Source organism: Sceloporus occidentalis, unplaced genomic scaffold (assembly GCF_023333645.1).
Source record: "Sceloporus occidentalis isolate IW3139 unplaced genomic scaffold, rSceOcc1.0.p SCAF_3, whole genome shotgun sequence".
In the NCBI taxonomy this organism is placed as follows: Eukaryota; Metazoa; Chordata; class Lepidosauria; order Squamata; family Phrynosomatidae; genus Sceloporus; species Sceloporus occidentalis.
In genome coordinates this window covers 48,778,830-48,805,196 of record NW_028316983.1, presented here as the reverse complement: position 1 = coordinate 48,805,196, position 26,367 = coordinate 48,778,830, and the positions used below count along the sequence as shown (strand labels likewise).

The window sequence follows — 26,367 nt, the reverse complement described above, 5'->3', positions numbered from 1 at the left end:
ATTGTTCCACTACCACTGCAGGGGTTCAGAGTCCAAGTGCTTGTGAACCTGGCCAGGTAGTGATCTGTACATGACAGATCAGTTCAGTGAGACCACCTCCTCTCCCTCAAGTATTGTATTATATGTGTTACAGAAAATTTCTCCATACCATGATTTCACTCATCATTCCAGCAGAGGAAACAAGGTGCAGAATGTGACCAGCAGTATGAGTGGCACCAAATACTAGTTGAGACAAATCCATGGTTGTCACAAAGGCCATAAAATCGTGAACTACTCCCAGTTCACTATGTCTCAGCATAGACGCTGAAGTGCCCCAGCACTGCCAGCTGAAAGAATTCAACACCATACTTGAGATCACCCCAGGTAGCTCAGGAAGGAAGATGGTTGAGCATGTATTTATAAGAAGCCGCTGGGCTAGATCATCTGGAGACATGTGGGGCGGTGTTACGAGTACGCTGATGACACCCAAATCTATCTCTCTACGTCTCCAACTGTTGCAGTAACTAAGGATGGCATCTCTCTTCTGGATGCCTGTGTTGGGTTAGTAATGGGCTGGGTGAGGGAAAACAAACTCAAGCTGAATACAGAGAAAACGGAGGTATCCCAAGTCCAGGGATGGAATTCTGTCAACCAGTCTTGGGCGGGGTCTCACTTCCCCTAAAAGGCAAAGTTCACAGTTTGGGGGTACTCCTGGACTCATCTTTACAGTTATCATCCCATGTGGATATGATGGCCAGGAGTGCATGGTACCAACTTCAGTTGATACGCCAACTGCATCCTTATCCAAAAAGACCTTGAAGCAGTGGTACCTGTACTGGTAATCTCTCGTCTAGATTTCTGTAATGTGCTCTACATGGGGCTACTTTTGTACCAAGTTCAGAAGCTTCAATTGGTTCAAAATGCGGCAGCCAGATTGGTCACTGGAACATCTAGGTTGGCCCAGATAATACCAGTATTAAAATCTCTTCATTGGCTGCTGATCAGCTTACGGGCGCAATACGAAGTGTTGGTTATTACTTTTAAAGCCCTACATGGCTTGGGCCCGAGTTACTTGAGGGAACGCTTTTCCACAGATCAAAGTGGTGTACAGACAATTAAAACCATGCAATTACAGAACTCTAAGCACAATCATTCGCCTTCAAGGGTAAGCAGGGAATTGATGGCAACAGGGTAGATAACTTCATTCTTCAGGGGGGAAGGCTTGACAAAAAAGAAGAGTTTTAAGCCTCATTTTGAATGTTTCTAGGGGGGTTGTCAGACAGAGCTCCTCAGGTAGATCATTCCACATCTAGTTGATGTATTGTATTAATAGTAATGTCACTGTTTTACTGAACGTATTTTATATGGTATTGTAGTTTTTATTGTTGAAATGTTGTTTTTAATTATTGTAATCCCACCTCGATCCACAGGGAGAGGTGGGAAATATAAATTATTATTATTATTATTATTATTATTATTATTATTATTTGTAGCAAGTAATCTGATACCTGGGGGAAATTACATGGTTTTCTTAAACTGATCTCATTTGTCACTTAAACTGAGATCTGTATTTGTGTTTCACACTTAGATATATATTCTGTGCAAACATCTTTGAAACCTTTTAGAGATGACACATCCTGAATACCTGTATATTTCAGTTGTTAAACGATTTTGTTTTGCCTTGTATCTCTTCATCTCATTATCTTTATTTTGTAGTGTTGTTTGCATTGTTGAAACCTGTTGTACAGCTATTACACAGATGTTCTAAGATCCTCTGATTATTGTTTCATTTAAGGAATAATATATTTTAAATTAGTTTCCACTTGTGAACATATATTTTCAGTGATAACTCCATCTTCACTTAATGGCTGATGGATTACTATACTTCACTGTGTCACTTGTCTGTTAGAAATGTTATAGAAATCAGTAACTGAGCAGTGACTGGTAACTTGTTGAAGAACTGGTAGCACAGTGGGGTTAAATGCACAGTTTTTATAATGAAGGGATGTGAGCACTAGGGTCCGTATCTTCCAGGTTGAATGAAGCGAATGCCGTTTAACTTAGTAACAATTTAAGGTGGGTTTTATATGTGAAAAATGGTATGTCTCATCCACAGATCAGTGATCAGGTAAAACACAGGAACTCAGTAAAAGGTGGTTGGGAACACAGGTTAGCTGCTTTTAAACAACCACAAGAGTGGCAGGTTCTTCTGCAATCACAGAGTATTTATGTTAAAGATGCTCAGAACATTATCAGTTTATCATGATGTCAGGGATAAGATCCTGTTCCTCTTTCAAATTGAGCAGAGGCAACCTGATGATGGCAGCAATTGTTACTGGCTGTAGAAACTAGACAAACATTATTGACTTGGTGTTCCATAGGGGGATAACCCACAGGATATTTGCTCATCATAAATATGTCTATATGCTTCTTCAGCCGCATTTGCCGTACTGAGAAAATTACTGACTTTTTTTTTTAAATCCATAAATATAAAAAATGCATACATTAAACAACACCATTACAGTAAGCATGAGTACAAACAGGAAAGCATAACCAGCAAAACTATTTAAAAGAATGGCATCTACAGTGGAATCCTCAACTAAAAAACAGATTTTCCACATACAGTGCTACCTCGGGTTACGAATTTAATTCGTTCCGCGGCGCCGTTTGTAACCCGATACATTTCGCAACCCGAAAAGGCGCTGGAAAGCCGCTAGAAAGCCGCTAGCCGCGCTTTGAATTTCGCGCCGAAACGCGCCGAAATGATTTTCGTAACCCGAAAAATCTTTCGTTACCCGGAACAGTTTTTTTAAATCTAACTTTTTCGTACCCCGGAAATTTCGTAACGCGGTCAATTCGTATCCCGGGGTACCACTGTACCTGTCTGTTAGTCATCATTTGGGTGCGAGAAGGAGCCAGCCTCTTTAATTGCTCTTAGAGAGAGGGCAGGCTGGCATGCTCACATCATCTGAGCCTAAGATGTTTATGACTTTTAAAATAATCACAAGTACTTTGAATTAGGCCTAAAATTAATTAGCAACCTGTACAGCTGTTGCAATTTAAGCATAATACATTAGCATTCAGTTGCCTGTTCAGCCATGGAAACCACTGAGTGACCTTGGGCGAGTCATACACATTCTGCCCCAGAAACCCCCGTGATGGGCTTGCCATAAATTGGAAATAACTTGAGGGTACACAATAACAACAAGGGTGAGTATTCTGGGGCCATCTGAAATCTCTGGAGAAAAGAGCACATCAGAGTAGTCCAGTGTGGGAATAATTAATGTATGTCACCATGGTCAGGTCAGTTCTTTCCACTGGGGCAGTTAGCGCACCAGGTTGAACTGAGCAAAATCCTAAAAGCTATGATCATTTTAAAAGGGGCGCTAGGCAAATTCATGATTTATCAAGCCATGATAATAAAAGAGAGCCTGAAGAATCAGATGAAAGTCTATTAAATGCTGGCAACATAAAATGGAATAACCTCTTGTCCCTTGCTTGTGTGCTTTGAATAATCACTTAGGCGGGTTACAGACCACCAGAAAGTACGCGACAAGCACGTACTAGGGTTAGGAAGGGGCGGTGCTTCCGCACCCCCCTAACCCTAGTACGCATTCTGCACGCACAAAATGACGGCGGCCGTCTTGGCAGTATGTAACCCGCCTAAGTTGTCCACTTCTGGAAACAGTGGTCTGGGTGGGTCATTGATCTTATACAGTAGGACCTTGTTATCCACTGGGGTTTGGTTCCAGGACCCCTGTGGATAACAAAATCCGTGGATGCTCGTCCCATTAAATATAATGGCATAGCAAAACGGTGTCCCTTATATCAAATGGCAAAATCAAAGTTTGCTTTTGGGAATTTATACTTTTTGGGAATATTTTCAAGCCATGGATGCTTGAATCCGTGGAAAAAAATCAGAGGCTAAGGAGGTCTGACTGTATTTTATTTCCACAGTAGATAAAAGAGCCATAGTCCAGTGGAGAAGCATGTATTGTAGTTTGTTTGTAGAATATATCAGGTTCTGTCACCTAATTTTCCAGCTGGGGGAAAAAACATTCCTGTCTGAACACTTGGAGAGCTTTTGCTACTTGTAATCAATAATACTCTGATGATCCATTGGTCTGAAACTTTGTGTTAATTCAGTGAGTGTTAGCAATTAAAACTACAAGAACGTAGAAAGCTACTTTGTTTCCTGTATTCCTATGGATTTCAGCTCTAGCACTCGTTGGGTTAACACAAAGCATTCAGATTGATGGCTTTCAAGCAGAAACATGAATAGCTTTCGTATAGGATTTTATTCACTTTGATTTGATTTATTAAAAATAGACTTAAAAAATAAAATAGAAACAAAATAAATGCATAAAGCCTTTGAACACAGTGACACTTCCTTATAAACATCTGTGGCATTTGGGCTGCACATGTGCTTATTTACCCAGATTAATTCATGTGGAAGGGTGGAGATGGGCAAGAGGTTTCAAAATGTTTATGCTGCCTGAGATTAAACTTGTTCACACCTTGCAAATAAGTAGTTCTTGCTGTTCTAAAGTCTTGCCTGTTAAGAGTCGCCTAACTAGAACTTAATTAAGTTTTAAAGTTTCTTAATGTCAGTCCTACTCATGTGCACAGGCAGTTTCTGATTTTACAGTTGCTTAGTTCAAAACAGGGGAAGTTACTACTTAGTCACTGTTCTGAAATTGACAAAAGGGTGGCAGGATTAGTTCTACATAGCTAAATAAATGAATGATTTTTTAAAAGTACAAAAGAAACCGCATTACTGCTTATTTCCTCCCCACTTCTATTTTGTAGAAGTTTTTGTTTTTATATGAAGCTGCTTTTTTATGAGTCAGACCAAAGTTTAGAGGAGCTGAAGCTGAGACCTTTTAGTTGAAAGACCATGTTTCTGTTGGTGATTTCTGTAAAATTCCCAAGAATAAATTTAAGAGATCCCCCCCTCCTCCTCAGAATTTCCTCTTTAATACTGTCCTCCTTTCCTCTTCATTCCTTCCTCAGAAGTGAAGGAAGGAGATGGAGTGGAAAATCTTGCCAAAGCTATCTGAAGGCTGTCTGTGAACTGCCTGGCCACTTCCTTTAGTTAACCTTCCATATCCACAGATTTCTTGTCCATCAATTCAGCCTTGCACAGCCGAATTTTTTTTTAAAAAAATATAAACTCTAAAAAGCAAACCTTGATTTTGCTGCATTAAGGGACACCGTTTTACTATGTTGTTCTTGTTGTTGTATGCCTTCAAGTCATTTCTGACTTATGGCAAACCTATCATGGGGTTTTCTCAGAAAGTTTCTTCAGAATGGGTTTGCCATTGCCATCCTCTGAGCCTGAGACAGTATGACTTGCCCAGGGGCAGCCAGTGGGTTCCCATGGCCAAGCCAGGATTTGAACCTTTGTCTCCAGAGTCATAGTCCAATGCTCAAACCACCATACTCATTTCTTAATTAATTTCTTTTTTTTTTAAATAAAATTTTTTATTGGTTTAAAAAGACAAAACACTACATAGACAAATAAACAAAGATCAGCTACAGTGTCCAAAAGCTTTCTGAAAACAATACAAATATATATAGTATTTACAATACATAAGAAACATAAAAATCTTCCTGCTATTACAGTCGGACCTGTATTATTCTCACACTTCTTAAGAGTTAGTTAAGTCTTCAAATATGTTCCCCCTGTTCTTACTTTCCTTTTCTCATGATGAGATATCATCTTTTTTTAAAATTTCAATCTCATTTTGCTGAGCAGGAGTATCCACTTTGCTTAATGAGTTTCACCTAGCAACAGAAAAATTTCTTTCATATCTGAAAATGTAAAATAATGAATTAACCAATGTGAAAATTAAATCGTATTTCACCTTTAACTGTACCATTTATCTTAACATTTTTACAATTATGATTCATCAAATCTTTCACCTTATCATTGTTTATTCCATTAAATTTTATTTCTTTACCAATCTTTTAGTATTTTAATTGTCTGTTTTCCCCAATTATTTTCTATATATTCAAATATCTGTTTCCATTTCCCCCCCAAAATTGTCATTTTTTCATTTCTCAGTTTTCTTGATAGTTTATCTAGTTCTATTATTTCTTGCAATTTCAATACCCATTCTTCCACTTTTGGGACCAGTTTACTTTTCCAGGCTTTTGCATATACCATTCTTGCTACACATATCATATAAAACTCATTTCTTAATTAATTTCTGTCCAGCATTCAGCTGCACGCATTATCACATCCACCCACTGCTCTGACCACATCTCTCCTGTGTTGGCATCCCTTCACTGGCTCCCACTCCCTTTCCACATTCAGTACAAGCTCCTGCTGTCGACGTTTAAAGCCCTCCATGGGCTGGCCCCCCCTTACTTATCAGACCTTATTTCTCCTCACCTTCACACTAGGGCCCTCTGTTCTGGTAGTCAAGGTCTGCTGTCTCAGCCCAGGATTTCCTCTGCCCCATCTCGGATTCGCCCCTTTTCACTTGCTGCCCCTCACTCCTGGAACCTTCTTCCCCCACAAGCAAGAGCCATCACTTCTTTAACCAGCTTCAAAACAGAGTTGAAGACCATCCTGTTCAGAGAAGCGTTCCCAGGCATTGCATGATTGTCACTTGCTATTTGATGTTCTTCTGTTGCCTGTCTTATTGAATAATTTCCTGTATTGCTGTGTATTTTATATGTATTATCCTACTATTTCTTAGATTGTACGCCGTAGGCAGGTTTACTCTCTTATATTTATTGTTTCTATGTACAGCGCTGTGCAAATCTACAGCGCTATATAAATAAAGAATAATAATAATAAATACTAAGCTGACTCTCGTGTTTTGCATAATAAAATGGTATTTTACTATGCCATTGTATTTAATGGGACTTGAGCCTTCATAGATTTTGGTATCCATGGGAGGTCCTGGAACCAAACCCCAGCAGACTCACTGTATTTCTGCACCTTCAGTAAGTACAAGCAGACACTACAGCCCAGGCATTTTCCCAAGTCAGCCCTGACCAGATTCAACTAAGACTCAGTATTTATTTACAGATTTATTTATTTTTTATTTTTATTTTTTTATTAAGCAAAATACATGAATACAAATAACACACAAATAAATAACATCAAAAAACATATAACAAAAGAAAAAATACATTACTAACATAACTACAACATAGAAGAGCTTAGTTTTCAAATTATCATAAATTTTCCTATTAATGCACTTCCTTAACTTCATAGCATCATCCTTATCCACAAGGCTTAGTATTTCTCTAACTTCATTGTTCCATAATTGTAATGTTGACTTAAATATAGGTGCAATATTTTCATTATTTGAAATTTAACTGATAAATAATAGATAATGAGTTTCCCAGAACTAGTCTAACAAAGAAAGATCTAATTTAGATTTCTTGTATTATAGTTCGATTTACAAGTTTTCTTTTACCAATCACTAAAATTCCAACCTTGTTTTTTCCCATATTCTTTAACACAATCCCAATCTTTTATGATCTCTTTTGTTGGCTCATTTTTCAATAGGTTTGTGAGTAAGTCCATATCCATATCTTCCCTAATCTTTAATATCCATTCTGCTTTGGTAGGTACCGTATTTTCTGGTGTATAAGACGACTGGGCGTATAAGACGACCCCCAACTTTTCCAGTTAAAATATAGAGTTTGGGATATATTCACCGTATAAGACTACCCCTCTTCCAACGCACACCAAATAAAAATTTAAAAAACATCAGATTTGATTTCAATATGCTAATTTTAATTCAAATGTTTATGAAATGCAGGTATGTAGCAGGAAAACTTATTGTATACAAAGCCTGCTTGGATTGGTCAGCTGTCCCTGCCTGCCCAGCCCTCTCTGTCTCCAAGACTATCAGAGCGGTAGTGCAAACGCGGCTCTTTTTTCCATACCTCACGGCTGTTTTTGAGCTCCCACCACCATATGCGGCGACCGCAGATTCTCTAGTCCGGCTCAGAAGTTTCAACACCTGCCATATCAGACGACCCCTGGCATATAAGATAACCCCCGACTTTTGAGAAGGTTTTCCTGGGTTAAAAAGTAGTCTTATATGCCAGAAAATACAATATTTTGGAGTTTTTCCAATATTTGGCATACAAGATTCTCGCTGATGTGACCATATAAATTATAAGTTTAGCTAATCTTCTATAATTTGTAATAATCTTCTCGTCTATCATATCGAATAGAAAAAGTTCAGGGTCTAGAGGTAGGGTAATATGTAATATCTGAACCATCATTTCATTAATCATTTTCCAATATGTTTTAACTTTCTCACATTTCCACCAACAATGGAGGAAGTTTCCCTCTTGTGTATTACACTTCCAGCATTTTTTGGAACCTGTTTTGTAGATTTTTGATATTTTCGTAGGCATCATTTTTATTTACAGTTTTATACCCCATCCTTCAGCCAAAAAGGTATCCCAGGGTGGCTTTCAAATTGTTAATTTGATAGTTCCCTGCCCACAGGCTTACAGTCTGATGCATCACATAAGGAAAAGGGGATGGCAGGAGAGAAAGAGACTTGAGTTTGGCAGATGGTAGCTGCTGTTCTCCCTCAGAGGCCATTGGAATGGAGCAAGGATTTCTCACCAGCTGCTGGAACCAAGGCAAAATGGAGCAGTCGTGAGCTATAGCTTTCTGGGGCAGCAAGGTTGTTTTTATTTTTACAAAATTGTTGTGCTTGGAGAGTATTCCCTCATGAATGTTCTCAGAAAATATTCTTTCAAATATTGTTGCCTCACATCGGTATGGTACTATGAAGAGGGCATTTTCAATGGCTGTACCAAGCTTCCATCTTCTGATAGTTAAATGGGAAAGCTGTTTGATTTCTGAATTAGCAAATTTTCAGAATTGCCTGAAGACCTAGCTGCTTCAGAAAACCTTCAGTGAAATATTTTACTGTCATGTTCATTAATCTCTGTTTTCTAAATAATGTCATTGCTGGGGTAAGGATGTTGGCTTTGACAGCACTGCTGGTTTTTATTTTATTCTATAGAGGGGGATTTTTAATGAATGACTGTTCATTGAGGCAGGATTATAAATGTTCTAACTAATTAAATCACAAATAAACATCGTGGTTACATTACATTTGTTGTTGATGTTGTTGTTGTTGTTGTTGTTGTTGTGTTCCTTCAAGTCATTTCTGAATTATGGTGATCCTAAGGTGAACCTGTAATGGGGTTTTCTTGGCAGAATTTGTTCAGAGGTGGTTTGCCCTTGCCTTCCCCTGAGCATGATACCATAGGACTTGTCCAAGATCATCCAATGGGTTTCCGTGGCCGAGTGAAGATTTGAATCCTGGTCTCCCAATGTCCTGGTCCAGCATTCAAACCATTACACCACACTGCCTCTCATATCATAATTATGCTAAGTTGTTGTGTGCCTTTCTGACTTGCATGACCCTAAGACTAATCTATTGTGGGGATTTCTAGGCAAGATTTGTTCAGATTTTTTATCCATATGCCATTATTTTAAGTGTTTGTACATGATTTTGTAGCTACAGTATTTGATTAAGTTAGCCCATCTCCCTTCTGGGATATGCTTCCTACCTGCTTGGTTCATTAACTACTGCTGAATGTTTACTTTACATTGTGGGATATTGAGTTGTGAGAATTGTTTCTTTGCAGCTACAAGCTGCAAAGCTGGTTACCCATGGATTGTAGCATCCATAGTCTGCAATATCCTATATTGGTTGATGGTGCTGCGGACGGGCACACATCGCACCCACAGAATAGCATGGGATGTGACATCAGCATTTTTCCCCATCTATGTGGGAGCTGGGAATTGAATCCCTGTGCATGGAAAGGGTCCATTATACTGTATATTCTTTTACTCCAAAAAGAAATCTAAAAAAACAGAATGACTTTATTTTTTTACTAAGAAATGGCATCATACTAAATAACACCTGGGTGCTTTATTTTTATGGCTTTCCTTTAGTAAATTTGACTCCAGACCACAAAGATACATGATTTTTTTCTACTAGTAGAAGATCAAGCTAGACTGTCTTGAATTAAGTTTTTCATTATGAAACATGTTGGCTGGGCTAGTCTTAATACATCTTATGAAAGGAGAGTTCATCCTAATTGCTTTATTAACTCTTATCAGCAATATATATATATAGTAAGTATGGTATGTTTATGAACATTTCTCTGACAAATACAGGATTACCTATCATTAATTTCTAAAGGTCCATACACAATTTGAAATACTGTTTGTATCAGCTGTTAGATATTTCATTATTTGAAATAATCCTCACTGCAAAGATTTGAACATTTCAACAGGTAGCTTTAGAAAAAATGCAGACTGACTTGTATTATGAAATTGTGGTTATACAATTAGACCTTCCCTTTCGTAATATGTTCACTAAATGGCACACTGCCTAGGGTAGTAGTTCTCAAACTTTGGTCCTCTATTTTTGGACTTCAGCACCTAGCAGCCCTAGCCTGCTTGGCCAGTATAGTCAGAGATTCTGGGATATTAAGTCCAACACAAATGGAGGACCAAAGCTTAAGACACATTAGGCTAGGTTGCACGTACTTCCCTGTAATAAGCATTGAAAAAACATTGAAACGTAGGCCTGGTCCAGATAGGCCAAATGTGCCAAATGCGTACTAGGGTTAAGGGACCATGCGGCAACTGCATGGTCCCTAACCCTAGTATGGCACTGCACCATAATAATGGCGGTGCCCTGTGTATATGGGTGCCGACATTGTGACGTGACCGACACATAGCATCCGCACATCACACCGCACCTGTTAAATCATGAGTGCGTCATTGGCTTTTCGCAGGGTTTTTTTTTCTCCTCAGGGAAGCTGCACGGTTTGGCGGCTGTGGCTTCCCTGCTGGGGGAAAAAGGTACCAGCAGGCCTCCCTTTTGGGCCAGTATTAAAAATCAGCAAAATGATCTATAAAAAGTGAGAGCATAGCCATACTTCAGAACTGAAAATACTCTCCTGTAAACTTTTGAAGTCTTTTCTAAAGTGCCTATAGGTCGGGCAAAGAAAAAATGTTTCCTGTTGAAAAATAAGTAAGAGTACCTATTTGCCAGGAAAAGAAAAGAGATAACAGTTGATGGAAGCATGTTTTAGCTTCTTGAAAGATATTTGTCTAGTCAAATGTGGGGTTGTTTATTTAGTTTGTCAGCAAATGCATCTTATGCAAAGGCATCTTATGTTCCTCATAATTATATAATATTATGAGTGTTGTAATGTAGATGTGTTCCTTGTTACTTTGTAGGATTTTTTGTGTGTGTCAGATGCAGGCAACTTTGTATATGTTGATTTAGTAGCAAATGGTAAGCTACACTTTGCCACATTCCCTTAAATTCTATACTAGGAGTGGACAAAGTACACCCCCAGGACCATTTTTCTGACCCTAATCTCCTGTTATGGGGCTTCAGGAGAAATAAACTTTCAAGCCCTTCACAGATTTTTGGAATGTTACAGGTGATCTCTGTTCATTCTTCAGAGTTTTCCAAGTAAGCAAAGACCCAAATGTGGCATCACTTTGTCCTCTGAAAAGTTCAATTGAGACAGTTAAATATAGCAAGTATAGTAAATAGCTAAACTTCCTAGTAATCAAAACAAGCTGCTGAGAAACTGCTTAAGCAATTCTGTGATGGCAGGTAGTGATCTTGAAGATTTTACCACAAAGCAAACTTGGCTGGGTGAACTTGAACCAGGGCTGGGGAGTAGGAGTAAGGAGTAAAGAGTAAGAGGTTTTTACAGGAGTAGGAATAAGGAGTAACAATATATATTTGTTACTCTTTATTCCTGTTATTAAATTGTACATGCAAACATGTACAAAAAAGAAGGGACTGGGAGGCAAAGAGAGACACTTACACACACACACACACACACACACACACACACCAGCCTTGCAAAGCAACCGGTCACCTAGTAGGTTTCATGGCTGAGCTGGGAATTGAACCTGGTCTCCAGATGTGTAGACCCAACACTCAAACTGTTATGCCATACTGACTTTCATGTAAATCCCTTAATAGATGAAAATTATACTGCTTTAAGGTAAATGGCTTTCCATTTCTATTCCTTTGTCACATCTAAGAAAGCACAACTACTCAAAGGAAGAATTTTGTGCAGCCACCTTGTAAACAGGCCAGGTAATGAATGCTGTATAACAGACTTTCTGAGACTTGTTTGTAGTAGACACTGCTTCTTAACAAAATTATCTGAAAATCCTGAGCCATTTGCAGTTAAATAACATCTTTGTGGCAACTGTAGATTTGGAACAGTGTTGTTAGAAAGTCATTTCTATTGAATCTGGAAATTATCTAATACCATGCATCAGGCAGTATTCAACTTTGCTGACACTGATGGTTAATATTAGAAACCTATAGTGTCAGTTTGACCTTGAAATAGTAGACATTTGACATCAGGCAGCTGTACCCATTAATCTGTGTCTAGAGGCTGCTGACAAAAGAAAATTGTTGAAGCAGTTTGAATTTCTCTGTAGCTGGGACAATCCCTAATTCCTGTTTTATACTGGAATAGGTTGTGTATTTTGGAAGGGTGTGAAGGGAGTTTGTATCTTTGTCTTTCTACCATTAATAGTGAAGATGGAACACAAATGCCTTTGGCTTCTGTAACAATCTCCCATCTTCAGATATCCTGCAAAATTACTTTCCATAAGAGCTAGGTATGTGGATTATGTAAATGAATCTATAAAATAATGTAATATGTGCATTTGTGTAAGTGGGATGTGTGATCTGAGGCTTCACTCTGAAAGTATTTGTGTTCATACTAGTATTAACTCTGGTCATGCAGAGCTAATGATTTCCCATTGCCTATATTTGAGATGAAGTCTACTTTGAACAAGCCCCTAGATGAACAAACCCAAAGGAAAAAGGACAACGTCTGAGGCAATTAAAGCCCATAGACAGAATATAAAAACAAAAGACTTTGCTATTTATAGATGTAGCATGTTTCTGTACATGTTTATAGGTGACTCTGTAGCAGAATTGTTAATGTGCAACTAGATCTCTGAATGTGCTAACCTAATATTTGAAGATGGATGGTAATTTCTTAGCTCCATCTTTGTTTTCCACTCTTGAGGGTGAAAGACAATCTATGCTTCTCTGTTCTTCAGAGTAGTTTCAGAGTAGACTTCATCAAAGCCGTGCTGTGATTCTGCACCTCTTCCCTGAATTATTTAGTTTCATGGTACCAGTTACATTCATAATACCTCTGACTACAAGGTGGTGTGACCAATAATTCATTGATAGTTGCTGTGAATCCCTGTAGACTAGAATACAGAGTTTCTGTGTTCTGTTTCAAACACTATTGCTTGATCCCCCCCCCCCCCCCGTAAATATTTTAATGGGCAATATTCATAGCGACTCTTGTGCTTGGATTTATCTACTTTATCACTAAAGTCACCACTATTCAATCTGAAATAGTTCCTCCCGACTTGCCCCTTACCACTAACCTCCTGGTACCTTCTACTAATAAACTCTCTGGGTTTCCCCCTGTTTCTCTGGATGAACTCTCTACGCTGCTAAATTCTTCCAAACCTACTACCTGCTCTCTTGATCCTATTCCCTCCCGTCTCCTAATCTCTATAGCTCCTTCTCTTCTGCCCTCGCTCCTCTATATCTTTAATTTCTCTCTCTCTATGGGTTCCTTCCCTTCTGACTTCAAACATGCTCTCATTTCCCCAATTCTGAAGAAACCCTCTCTCGACCCCTCTTCTTTGTCTAGCTATCGTCCAATTTCTCTTCTTCCTTTTCTTTCTAAGGTCCTAGAACGGGTCATTTATTCTCGCTGTATTAAGTTTCTTGAAGCCAACTCCATCCTGGACCCTTTCCAGTCTGGCTTCCGCCCACGGCACTCTACAGAGACAGCCCTCACCAAGATCTCAAACGATCTCTTGCGGGCCAAGACAAACGGCCTCTACTCTATTCTCATTCTTCTTGATTTGTCTGCGGCCTTTGACACTGTTGATCACTGTCTCCTGGTTGGTTTACTCTCTGACCTTGGGTTCTCCGACTCTGCTCTCGACTGGTTTAAATCTTACTTGTCAGACAGATCTTTTGCAGTGGTTACGGGTGGTCAGACTTCATCCTCTGTTCCCCTATCTGTTGGAGTTCCCCAGGGCTCTGTCTTGGTCCCCTTCTGTTCTCTCTATATACACTGTCCCTAGGTAAACTCATCAGTTCTTTTGGTTTCTCCTATCATCTGTACGCCAACGACACTCAGGTGTATCTCTCCACCCCTGACTTTTCGATGGGGCTTGAACAGCAAGTTTCTTCTTGTCTGACTGCCATCTCTCAGTGGATGCGGCTTCGGCGCTTGAAGCTCAGCATGTCTAAGACTGAGCTTCTTGTCTTTCCACCTAAACCCACCCTTCACTATTCCTTTTCTGTTTCTGTCGACGACACTTCTATTCAACCGTTTCATCAAGCCCACAGTCTTGGCTTCATTTTTTACTCTTCTCTGTCATTTATTCCCCAGATCCAGGCCACCGCCAAGGCCTGCAGATTCTTTCTCCACAACATTGCCAAGATCCGTCCATTCCTCTCAGCCTCTACTGCCAAGACCCTAGTCCATGCCCTAGTGGTTTTGCGACTAGATTATTGTAACCTCCTTCTGACAGGGCTTCCTCTTTCATACCTCCTTCCTTTAATCTCTGTCCAGTATTCAGCTGCCCGTATTGTCACATCCACTCGCCGCTTTGACCATGTTTCACCTCTTTTATCCTCCCTTCATTGGCTCCCCTTCCGCATCCGGTACAAGCTTTTATTATTGACTTTCAAAGCCCTCCATGGATTGGCCCCCCCTTACTTATCTGCCCTTCTTTCTCCTTACATTCCTACTCGCACCCTCCACTCTTGTAGTCAAGGTCTCCTGTCACAGTGTAGGACTACCACTGCCCCCTCCCGAATTCGTCCCTTCTCGCTTGCTGCCCCTTACTCCTGGAACCTTCTTCCCCCACATGCACACCTCATCACTTCTCTACCCAGTTTCAAAACTGAGTTAAAGACTATATTGTTTAGAGAAGCATTCCCAGAGGCTAGCCCCTCTCTGACCCAGGAAGCCTCCTTTTAACCATTAATTAAGAAGCCAAGCACTTCCTCCAGTCCATCTGCCTTGGTCCAGGCCTCGGAGGTGGAGAACTGCTGGACCTGATCCCATTCCCCACCACCACTCCCTTCTCATTTTGTGTCGTGTCTTCTTAGATTGTAAGCCTGAGGGCAGGGAACTGTCTAACTAAAATATTGTATGTACAGCGCTGTGTAAATTTACAGCGCTTTATAAATAAAGGTTAATAATAATAATAATAATTTATAAGATAAGGTTGCTCACAGAATGTTTGTCTGCTGTCATATCTTTTCCCATTCACCTTTGCTGTTCTTCACTTTTTAAGAGAGCTCCACGTCCTTTTGTATGGGCTTTATGGCAGATCTTGTGGGAATGATATGACAGCATGTGTACGCTATGACGCTATATGACAGTGATGGTGAACCTTTTAGAGGCTGAGTGCTGAAAGTGCAACCCAAAACCCACTTATTTATTGCAGAGTTCCATGTCCGTCTGGCTTTCTAGTACCAAACTCTGGCAAACTCTGTGCTGGGTCGAGCCACATAGAGGGCTCTGAGTGCCACCTCTGGCACGCGTGCCATAGGTTCGCCATCACTGCTCTGTGAGCTCTCACTCTATGAGCCTCCTTAATTTATCTAAGGATGCAAGTCCTGTATACTATAGAATGTTTTGGAAGATGTAGACCAAGGATAGTGAAGTACTGAAGTCTAAAAAAGGATATGTTACTTTATATGTCAGGTACTACCATCACAAAACACCTGTCATTTTACATCTTCTTTGGCTAAAAACAAAATGTGTATCTTTTTGTCTTTTTAGTTTAGTTTTGAGATAGTAACACCTGTTCGTGAAAGAGAATGTTTGTGAATGAAAAATCACCTAATTACAGAGCTGTGTGGTTTAAAACTGATGCCTTAAAAAAACCCACGGCTGGTTCTTTTAATTGATTTGTTTTAAAAGTCTAGCCATTACTATTACTATTTTCCATCCCTCTTACTGGAACAATGACTGTTTGAATTGAAACATTTGAACTTTTAATAGTTTATTGGCAGTTGTTCATTGTTAGACCATTTTCCAGTGTCAATTGCTTCTTTTTAATCACTTTATTGTAGAGTGCAAGAAATGATATTCAGAAACAAATTATTCAATTAACAGACGTCCATCCAAAGCACTTTTTAAAGAACAATTATTGTTTAAGCTAATGGCCATAACATCTGAACTGCATTTTGCTACTTAGTTTTCGTAATTGGTGCAGTTCTATACATTAATGCAAAAGAATAACAGCTGCTTGATTTTAAAAATCATTTAAAACCAAAACAACCCTGGGGTTTTGGATGTTGGTTTGTTTTTTATTTTTCACCAACCCTGCCTAATTCTCATTTAATTCTTTGTTTTTTATTTTGCTACTTTTTCTGACATATTCATGGTTGCCCACGGTTGAGAGATGTGACTAGGCTTTAATAAACACAACAGTACCCTTCTTGTTCTATGTAGCTTTTATGTGATGTTTATTATAGCAGACATATAATTTGAACATCTGCTTGATCTGGTAGAAAGTTTTTCATTCCCCCTTCCCCTGAAAGATAAACAGCCTTGTTGTGGCTAGTGTCTCATCTGATGAATTGGCTATTGTCTGCCAGATTCATATCATAAAATTAGAACTGGATGTAACTAATGGCAAAATAGAAGTGCAGTTCAGATGGATTGTTGGATTAAATAACAGCCAAGCTGCAAAACTATAATCATTTTTCCCGCTCTTGTGAACTTGCTAGGAATTCTTATGCCTGCCTCAGCATGACTTTTGGAAGCTCTGACATGCTTGGAAATTGAAAGAAATTGACATCTGCTTGAATATGATTATCAGTTTGTTTCTAACCACAGTTATTGATAGCTTTCAATAACATGGTGCTCTTCCTTTTGTCTTTAAGTACTAATAGAATGAACATCATTTCTAGCATCTTAACTTTCATCCTTCTCAAGGATTTCAGTGCATTTGGTTTCAACTTATTTTAGATGGAAAACAGCAACAATATATTTTTGTTTTGATAGAGACTTGAAAATAAAAACAATCTGGCAGACAAGTACTTAGTCTCTGGATTAGACTGATAGGTGCATTGCTCTGTTAGGATATATAGCCAAACTTCATTTGGGACACCCATTTGAGGTTAATTCTGGCCATAAAAATGTCAGCGAAGAAATAGTGTGATGTCATGATGCTATGACAAGTTTTTGATTTAAAAAAATATAATTCAGAATATGAAGCTGATCATTTTGAGAATTTCATAGAAAGATACTAGATTAAATACTTTGAGAATAGAAATGGTGTTCCAGATAACCTTGTCATTGAATTCTGGTTTGAAATCTTATTGCCCACCGTGCTGCTTTGTAGTAAAGTGTAACTGAATATTCATAGCAGCAAATGGAGTGTCTTCTCTTGAGAATTGTGAAATTAGAAAACATGATTTTTTTTAAAAAAAATTAAAGTCAAGTTATATTTGCTCTTCTGCGGTTGACTTGATTTTTAAAAATCCAGGCAGTTGGCTTTATACCTCCAAAGAACAAAGAAAAAAGAGGTGATATAAAAATTCTAGTAGCTTTTGGAGTTATCAGCTACATTCTAAAACTGGTGACCTGCTTTTAAAAATCAGGAGAAAGTGGCTAATACCTTACTAATGGGCAGCTATGGCTGGCTAGTTGAAGCAGAACTTTGTTTTAATAGAGACATTCATTGTTCAAGCATGTAAGCATCCATCAGCTGTATGCTCACCCTGACAGATGAACTGCTTCGCCATCTCTGTTATCTGGACTGTTTCACAAACCTGCTCTAGGTGCCAGCTCTGCTCTCATATACTGTGTGTGAGCTGTCAGCACAAGGTGCCTGGGTTTCCTCTCCTTTGTGGAGGAGAGCCAAAGTATATTAACAAGGTAAAGTAGCAATGTGATTTTTCCTGCTGTTCTAGGAGCCTTAGTTATCAGACTGTAACTCATTGTGTCAGGAATTAACAAAAAGATAATTAGTGCATTAATAAAACAGTAGTTTACTTCCCTTTCCAGTGTTAAGTTCAAAGCGTTCCATGAAAGAGCAAAACAGAAAGAGAGAAAAATCTCATTCTTATGAGAGAACAGGAGATTTTGTCCATCTTTTTTCTTTTTCCAGAGAAACAGGTTTCCAATGATTTTGCCACATTATTCATGTGTTGTTACAAGTTTGTATTCATAGGCTGTATCAAGGTGTCTTCTCATCAGTGGAATGATCTTGTGATGCCTCTGAATACCAAGACATTTCCATCAGATTTGAATATCTATTTGTGGATTTTCCCCATATTTCTAGCATGGATAAGGCAATCATGTGGGTGAAAGAGAGAATGAGATACTGAAGTACAGGAGCAGCCTTTTTCTATCAGAAGAGCTATGCTGGATGAGACCAAATGTTAATGTAGCCCAGTATTCTATTTACACAATAGCCAACCAATTGCTTATGGGAAGGCCACTGGTAGAATGTGAGTGCAGCTGCAATATCAGTCTCACACTTTCAAGAAATTGATACTGCATTTGTTAAAGGAAGTAATGCAGAACTGTTCCGACTAGTAGCCTCCAATGAGCCAATTCTGCATGAAGTTGTCTAATTCCCTTTTAAAGCCATCCAGGTTGGCAAACAATATGTTGCATGTTGTGAGAGTGAATTCCACAATTTAATGATGTGCTGCTCAGTGCCCATCAGCTCAGGTCTGCCAGGTGGAATATGACACAAAGGGCTTTCTTGAAAGCAACATTTTCTTCCTTTTCTTCTCCATCACTTTAATTCCAGTTGGAGATAAATAACTATCTCAGCCCCTCCCCTCCATCTTTTGTGTAATACTGTACTGTTATATGTGGTCAGTTTACAAATAGCTGTGGGGTCTTATTAAGTGACTTTTGTACTTAAATTAGAATAACCATATAATTTTCTCTTTTGCCTGCAGTGACTTAAGTCATAACCATTTGTTATCCTCTAACTGGAGCATTGTTTCATCCGGTCAAATGTTACAAGAAGTGTAAGTAACTCAATCTATTATTATTTTATTTTATTATTTTATTTTATTATATCCTGCATTTCTCACAATATAGGGGACTCAGGGATTGTGATGCACTAAGAAATTATATGGTGTACAGACAGTAATGTAATAATAATGAAGATGTGATAAATGGTTGAATTAATTTGTAGGGACAAAACAGGCAAGAGGGACTTAGGAGAAGTGAATAAGAAAAACTAAAGGAAAAGCTGGAAAGGGAACCAGAGTAGGAAACTGACTTGGAGGGGGGGTGGAGTTTTTGATAGGACAGAAGTGTTCGTAGGTTGGCACTTGAATACAGACATGAATTCACCAGCATAATCTGTGGTTGCAAGCTGCTGGACTCTAATGATTACATGTATTTTAGCTTGAAAGTCAGTAAGTTAGATTGGGTAGGTTACATCAGAAGTATATTTTACTAACCTTAACAGATTTACTCTCAAGTAAATGTATATAGGATTAATGCCTTGAAAGTGCCGCAGGGGGCATATCTCTCTGTCTCTCTCTGTCTCTGTCTCTCTCTCTCACACACACACACACAACACACACCCTCACACTGCAGCTACGTGAAATTTCACCTTTCTCTTGCTTTATTTCTTATTACAATGGGCCCTTGATATACACAGGTTTGATATCTGCAGATTTGAGCAACTTTGGATTGAAATGAAGAAACATTTAATTTTTAAAAAACCTTCAATGGTCAGACTGAAAAGCGGTTCCAGGGCAAGAGCAGAAGCTGTTGTGGCAAGACCCAGACAAGCTGATGCCTCCCTGTCCCCATAGAAATCAGTCCCTCCACAAAGCCACAGTCAGAACTTAAACCTCTTTGGCACTGTTTTTGCCACTTCACATCACAATGCCACTGCCAAAATTTAAACCCCTGCCTCACTCTCTCACAAGGAAGCTGCTGCCAGAATTTAAACTGCCTCACTCAGTTTCTCATTTTCTCACAAGCAAGCCTCTGCCAGAATTTACACTTCTGCCTCACCCAGTTTGCCAGTGTTTCACAAGGAAATCTTTGCTAAAATTTAAATTCTTGCCTGACTTCATTTCCCACCTTCTCATCAGGAAGCCTCTCCCAGACTTAACACCCCTTTCCTGCTGATACGCCAACTTGCCCCATTCCTTCTGCTGCCCCTCCCTGAGATGGATCAGTGGCAAAGAGGTTTAAAATCTGGCAGAGGCTTTATGATGGGGAGGCTGACAAACTGGGAAACAATCAGCAAAGAGTTTAAATTCTGGCAGAGCTTTGTGATAAGAAGGTGGGAAACAGTGCAGGAAGAGTGCCATTCTGGTGCCTGGACCTTGTTGCCCAGATATTTTGAAATATTAGTATCTGTGGTTTTTGGTATTCGTGGAGGTTCTGGAACCAAACCCTTGTGGATACCTAGGGCCCACTATATTAAACTGAAAAATAGCCATGGTGAGGTGTTAAGAAATTATCCGCAGTTAAGTTAGACTTTCAAGGTCCAGCAGTGCATGTTAATTCAAAAAGCTTGTGTGCTTTTTTATGCCAGAACTGTATCTATTAAATATGACTAACATCATTCAACATAAAGATCAGGGCCGGCTCTAGGTATTTTGCCATCCTAGGTGAGAAATATTTTGGCACCCCTGTCGCCCTTCATAATTATTTTCACCCCTTGACTTCCGCTGTTTCGTTTGTTAAAGCTAAACATGACATAAAACTCTCGTCACAGTATTGAGAATTAGTCAAAAAGCCAATTAGGTTTTTACAGGTTAAAGAATTTTTTATTGCTGTGATATTTGAAACGGAGACTAATGCATACATATTCCTTTTGCAAGCTAGAAGCATTCTGCATTCTAATGCTGTGGAAAAATCTCAATCCCATCCCCATGAATTTGTGGGGTTGTGGTGGTCCATCTATGACCCCTAAAAACTAAAAATCTTCATCCAAGGGGCAGAAAAAGGGTGTCTCAAGAAAGAGAAGAAAACCAGTAGGTGAGAGGACCAGGGCTACTGCCATACTGCAGAATTAATGCAATTTGACACCACTTTAGCTGCCCTTGGCTCCCAAGGTGGCCAACTGTCCTAACTGCAAAGGAGAAGAAGACACCGCAAAATGTAGGGCTTTCAAGTAAAATGGAGGACATGACCAAGTAAAAGCTGAAACCCCTCATATAAATATAAATTCATGCGTCTTAGTGATGCTCAAAAGGGAAGACATTTTTGGAATTCTTCCTGGACAGAAGATTGAAATGTAAGATATACCCCAGAAAAAGAGGACATCTGGTCATCCTGTGGGTTCCATGCTGTGGAGCCCTGGGATTTGTAGTTTGTTGTGGCTCCACTGCTCTCTGACTGAGAAGGCGAAATCTCCTCCAAAAATCCAAATCCCAGGATTCCATAGCATGGAGCCAGGGCAGTTAAAGCGCTATCAAATTGCATTATTTCTGCAGTGTAGATGCAGCCTATGAAACAAGGATGGGAATGGCTCCAGGGCGAGAAAGAAAAGACACATAGTAGGCACACCATTTACGGCACTTTAGAGATAAACAATAACAATAACAATAATAACAACAACAACAAGAGTGGGCAAGCCACACTCCCTCAGCCTCAGAGGAAAGCCATGGCAAAGCTTCTCATATTGCCAAGAAACCCCAGTGGTAGGTTTGCCTCAGGGCAGGCCGGGCATCCTCCTTTTCCAGGACATGTCCTCCATTCCAGCCTTCTGTCCAGGAGGGATTCCAAAACGTCCTCCATTTCAAGCATGACTAAGAAGCATGCATTTACATTTTTAGGAGTGTTTTGAGCTTTTCCTGAGTCCTGTCCTCCCTTTTTCTTGAATGTCTTCCATTTTGTGGTGCCTTTCCTTGTAGTGAAGACATCTGGACACCCTGGGAAGAAGACCAAGCTTTTAAAGTGGATTGTTGGAGCCAGTGTAGACTAGATGTTTGAGCATTGGACTATGACTCTGGGTTCAAATCCTAACTCAGCCATGGAAATCCACTGGGTGGGGACATCACACACTCTCAGCCGCAGAGGAAGGCCATGGTGAGCCTCCTCTGAACAAACCTTGCTAAGGAAACCCCATGAGAGAGTGGCCAGGAGGCAGAAAGGACTTGAGGACTCACAACAACAAACAATAACAACAACGGGGGGGGGGGTCTAAGAATCAGAGAAAAGGGTAGGTGAGTGGGAAGGGAGGCAAAGGATAGGGAAGGAACAGGGCCAAAGTCTGGGAAGGAGGAAGGAGTTATGGGGGGAACGGAGAGGGAAAAATGGGGCCATGGAAACCCACTGGGTGACTTTGGGAGAGTCACAGTCTCTCCGTCTCAGAGGAAGGCCATGGCAAGCCTTTCCTGAACAAGTCTTTCTCTTGGCAAGAAAGAGAGGGAGGGAGGGAGGGAGGGAGGGAGGGAGGGAGGGAGGGAGGGAGGGAGATAGAGGGAAGAAAGGGGGAAGGTAGGAAAGAAGGAAGGAAGGAGAGGGAGGGAGGGGGGAGGAAGGAAGGAGGAATAGGAGGAAAGAAAGAGGAAGGAACCCCACAACAAACTCCAACTCCCAGAATTCCACAGCCTTGAGCCAGAAAGAGTTTAAGAGGTGCCAAACCAGGTTAATTCTCCAGTGTAGATGCAGCCCAGGAGTTGCAGAGCACAGCAAACTTCTTCCACCCTTCCCTTTTACAAACAGAGCCTGATAAAAATGCCAGGGTTGCCAGCTCGCCTATATGGACAGGCCGGCCCTGATAAAGATCGAACTAAATATTGGAGACAGATTCTTTATATGATTTCAGTAGTGAGAGTGATGCTGGCAGAGAGCTGGAAATCTCCTGAGGTACACTCAATAGATAATTGGCTACTGAGAATGTTAGAGATTGCTGAAATAGAAAAAAAAAAATTCAGAATCTTTGGCAGGAGAACCAGATGCAAAATCTGAAGAACGATGGATAAGCCTCCTCTCTTATTGTGATAAAAAGGGGAACTACACAAATTAGAATAATTACTCGGAAATGACTGGCTAAGAGACATTTGTACCCACAGAGTTTTATTTTCATGAGCATTTGTATTGAATTCAAGGTTTGTATTTTTTGAGGCAATCAAAATAATTAATATGACTAAGTTAAATAGAAGTTGTGTAGAGTAATATAGAAAGAGAAGAAAGAAAATGTTGATCATCCTTTATAGGTTTTTTCCTATTACAAGGTTAATATTGTCAACATAAATGCTAAATATAGTTATCTGGAATAGTCAGTTTATACAAAATGAACATATAACTGTAATATAGAAAGATGTACAGTATATGTCAATTAATACACTGTATTTTTCTTTTTAAACTAATAAACTTTAATTTAAAAAAAGCTTGTGTGCTCAAGTTTCTGTGGGGAGGAATAGAATTCTATGCTCAAGGCACTGTATTTGCTAATATATGGTGGTTATGTGTTGTTGTTTGCCTTCAAGTCAACCCTAATACATATCACAGGATTTTCTTGGCAAGATTTGTTCAGAGGGCATTTTACCATTGCCTTCCTCTAAAGGAGCGTGACTTGCCCAGTGTCACCCAGTGGATTTCCATGACTTAGCAGGGTTTCAAACTTTGGTCTTTAGAGTTCTTGTCCAACACCCAAACCCAAACTGTTAAAGTAATAGTTATGTGTTATTTTAATTCAAATAGCAAATTTCCACTTAATTCTGAGGTTCTTTATATGAGCATCATAACTTTACTATCCCTTCATACAGTGTTTCACTGTCAGAGAACATTTTCTGGTATTTCCTAGTCCATTCTTGCTTGATGAATTTCCCACCAGACCAGAATGATAATGCAAATAATAAGCAAAAATAGTTTTGTATGTTTATTATCTGTTTTTCTCAGATTTCGGCTTTTGGTTCACATTTGAGGATTATACCTTGAGTATGTGTCTGCCAAGTGTTTCCAACTGAGATTGCTTATACAAGAGTATTATTAGAACCAGAATGATTTCCAGTTATTCTGTTATTATTGACCTTGTCTTTTTTTCGTTTTTTAAAAAACAAAGTGCCAGTAAAGAAATCTCTCTTTCAGGAAGATGAACTACAATGAGCTAACTGACATTCCCTACTTTGGAGAACTGACTTCTAATATGACACTACTTTCATTGTAAGTAAATATTATTATTTTTTTCTTTAAGAAAAACTGCTACTGAGCTTTGGTAATGCAGGAAAATTTTCCTTGTGGAGTAGTTAAAGGAAATCGAAGCCTGCAGTAATGCCTGAAAATTAAATGTAATCCTTCATTTTGAGTCTTAAATGTCTCTACTTGTGCTATAAAAGAGCAGTTAATAAAAGAACATAGTGTATATGGTATTGCTAAATCCCCACTCTTACAACTCTACCTTGCATTCCATCATACTCTATGAAAAGTGGGCCAGACAGTAGAACTATACTTCTGTAGGAAAGTGCATTCTGCAATCATACTTCACAATGGCAAACCATCTTGTTTCTTGTTGTTTGCAATAATCTCAATCTAACACAAGTGCTGATAGAATCATCGTTAACTTTCAACTAATTGTTTGAAGCTTATTCTAATTGAAACTGCCTGCATAAAATAGATTAAATTCTGTTTACATTATGTTTAAACCGGCATCAAAATAAACAATTTATGTAGGTTGTAATCAAGGCATGTTTACCCAAAAAGAATTTTAGGTAATAGTTCGATATGCAATTGAACCTCAGATATAGACTGTTGATGATAATTAATCATACATTTTCTTCATTTTTAGAGTTCATAATACAATCCCAGAGATTATTCCTGAACAGCTTCAGTTTTATGTTTCATTGGAGAACCTTGATCTCAGCTCTAACCTTATATCTGAAATCAAAATGTCTTCATTCCCACGGATGCAATTGAAGTACTTGTAAGTAGGAGGTAGCAGTTAACTGATAGTGTTGAAAATGCATACATCTTTATATACATCTTTAGTTTCATTCCAAAAGGTGAAAATGGACAGAAGTGCTTCTTTATTTCATCTTCCCTTTTATGGTTAAGAAGTCTTGTGATTATTTGAGCAGGATAATAAATGTGTTCCTATTCTATTGTGAAGATAGCACTGGAATGCTATGACTTCACAGTCCAAGATCTTAAATAAGGGTCCCTTTGGATTGAAGGAAGATACTATTTTTTATTTTTTAAAAGAGCAATAAGGGGAGGATATGATAGAGGTTTATAAAATTACACATTATGTGCAAGTGACTAGATATAAAACCTCTTTTCCCCTTCTGATACAGGAAGCAGTATTTATCTAATTGACAGTTATTAGGATGTTGTAAAAACTATGGCAGGAACATGGGGATTATTGTGTTTGTGCTGAGCTTCCCCAAGGATTCTAGCAGTGTTGCAGATAGGATGCTGGACTGGATAGAACCTTGTTATTAATACTCATGTGATGTTTTCATTGTAACCAGTGGCTACATTTGGATACCACAGTCTGTTGTGGAATACTGAGACATGAAGGAGTCTAATCTCTTTCCAGGCTCTTCTGTCTTTCCCCTTTGGTGAGGACTGATGCAGAAGCTTTTGACTTCGGCTTTTAGTTAAGCATGTTGTATAGTGGCAACATGGAATTGTACTTAAAATTAAGTATGTAAACTGTATTAACTAACCTCTTGGTTTCAACTGAAAAGAATTTGCCAGCTTTGTTTGCAGCTGAGCAAACTGGGTTGCAGAATCTACAACTTCAAAGTGCTATAAAATTGTCTAGTCTTGAAAGCAGAGGGTATTTTATTCACATTTGTAAAAAGCAAATGAATATGTATGTCTGAGTCTTGATATATGTGCAGGGTGCCATTCTAAATTAAGATTGGTGTAAATGAGAGAGTCATAGGGAGACCACGGGGATGCATTCCAACAGAGCTAAAGTAGCCACAAAGTTATCAGTTTTAGTCAATCTGCCACCAGTTTTAAAGAGATTTAAAGCAGAAATCATCAAGAGCTTACTTTTCCCAGGGCAGAATAACCTTTCAGACAATAAGATTCCAGTTGTTCATCTAAGCGAATAATGGAAATCCATTCCAGCCACATTCACACTCCAAGATTCCAGTTTCTTTGTCAAGCTTACACACACATACACACACTTTTCAAAGAAGACAAAAAGTCCCTTCTTTGAAGGCAAGATTCTAGCTACTTTCTTCCTCTCACACTTGCTCACCCTTGTAAGCATCTAAAGAAAATCTTTTCCTCTAGTGAAGACAGGATTCCAGTTTCTTTCTCCCCCTCTCACACACCTTCTAGGCAGCCTAAGGAAACCATTTCCTCAAGATGATGACA

At 39.1% G+C, this 26,367-nt stretch overlaps 1 protein-coding gene across 1 annotated transcript in view; it reads left to right on the top strand.

Moving 5' to 3' along the window:
* LRIG2 (leucine rich repeats and immunoglobulin like domains 2) overlaps positions 1-26,367 on the top strand; it is a 62,986-nt gene that overhangs the window by 10,095 nt on the left and 26,524 nt on the right. The window contains exons 2-4 of the mRNA XM_089514391.1: positions 19,014-19,085; positions 24,127-24,201; positions 24,824-24,958. Of these exons, the coding sequence (XP_089370517.1) occupies positions 19,014-19,085; positions 24,127-24,201; positions 24,824-24,958 (282 nt within the window). The remainder of the gene's footprint in view (positions 1-19,013; positions 19,086-24,126; positions 24,202-24,823; positions 24,959-26,367) is intronic.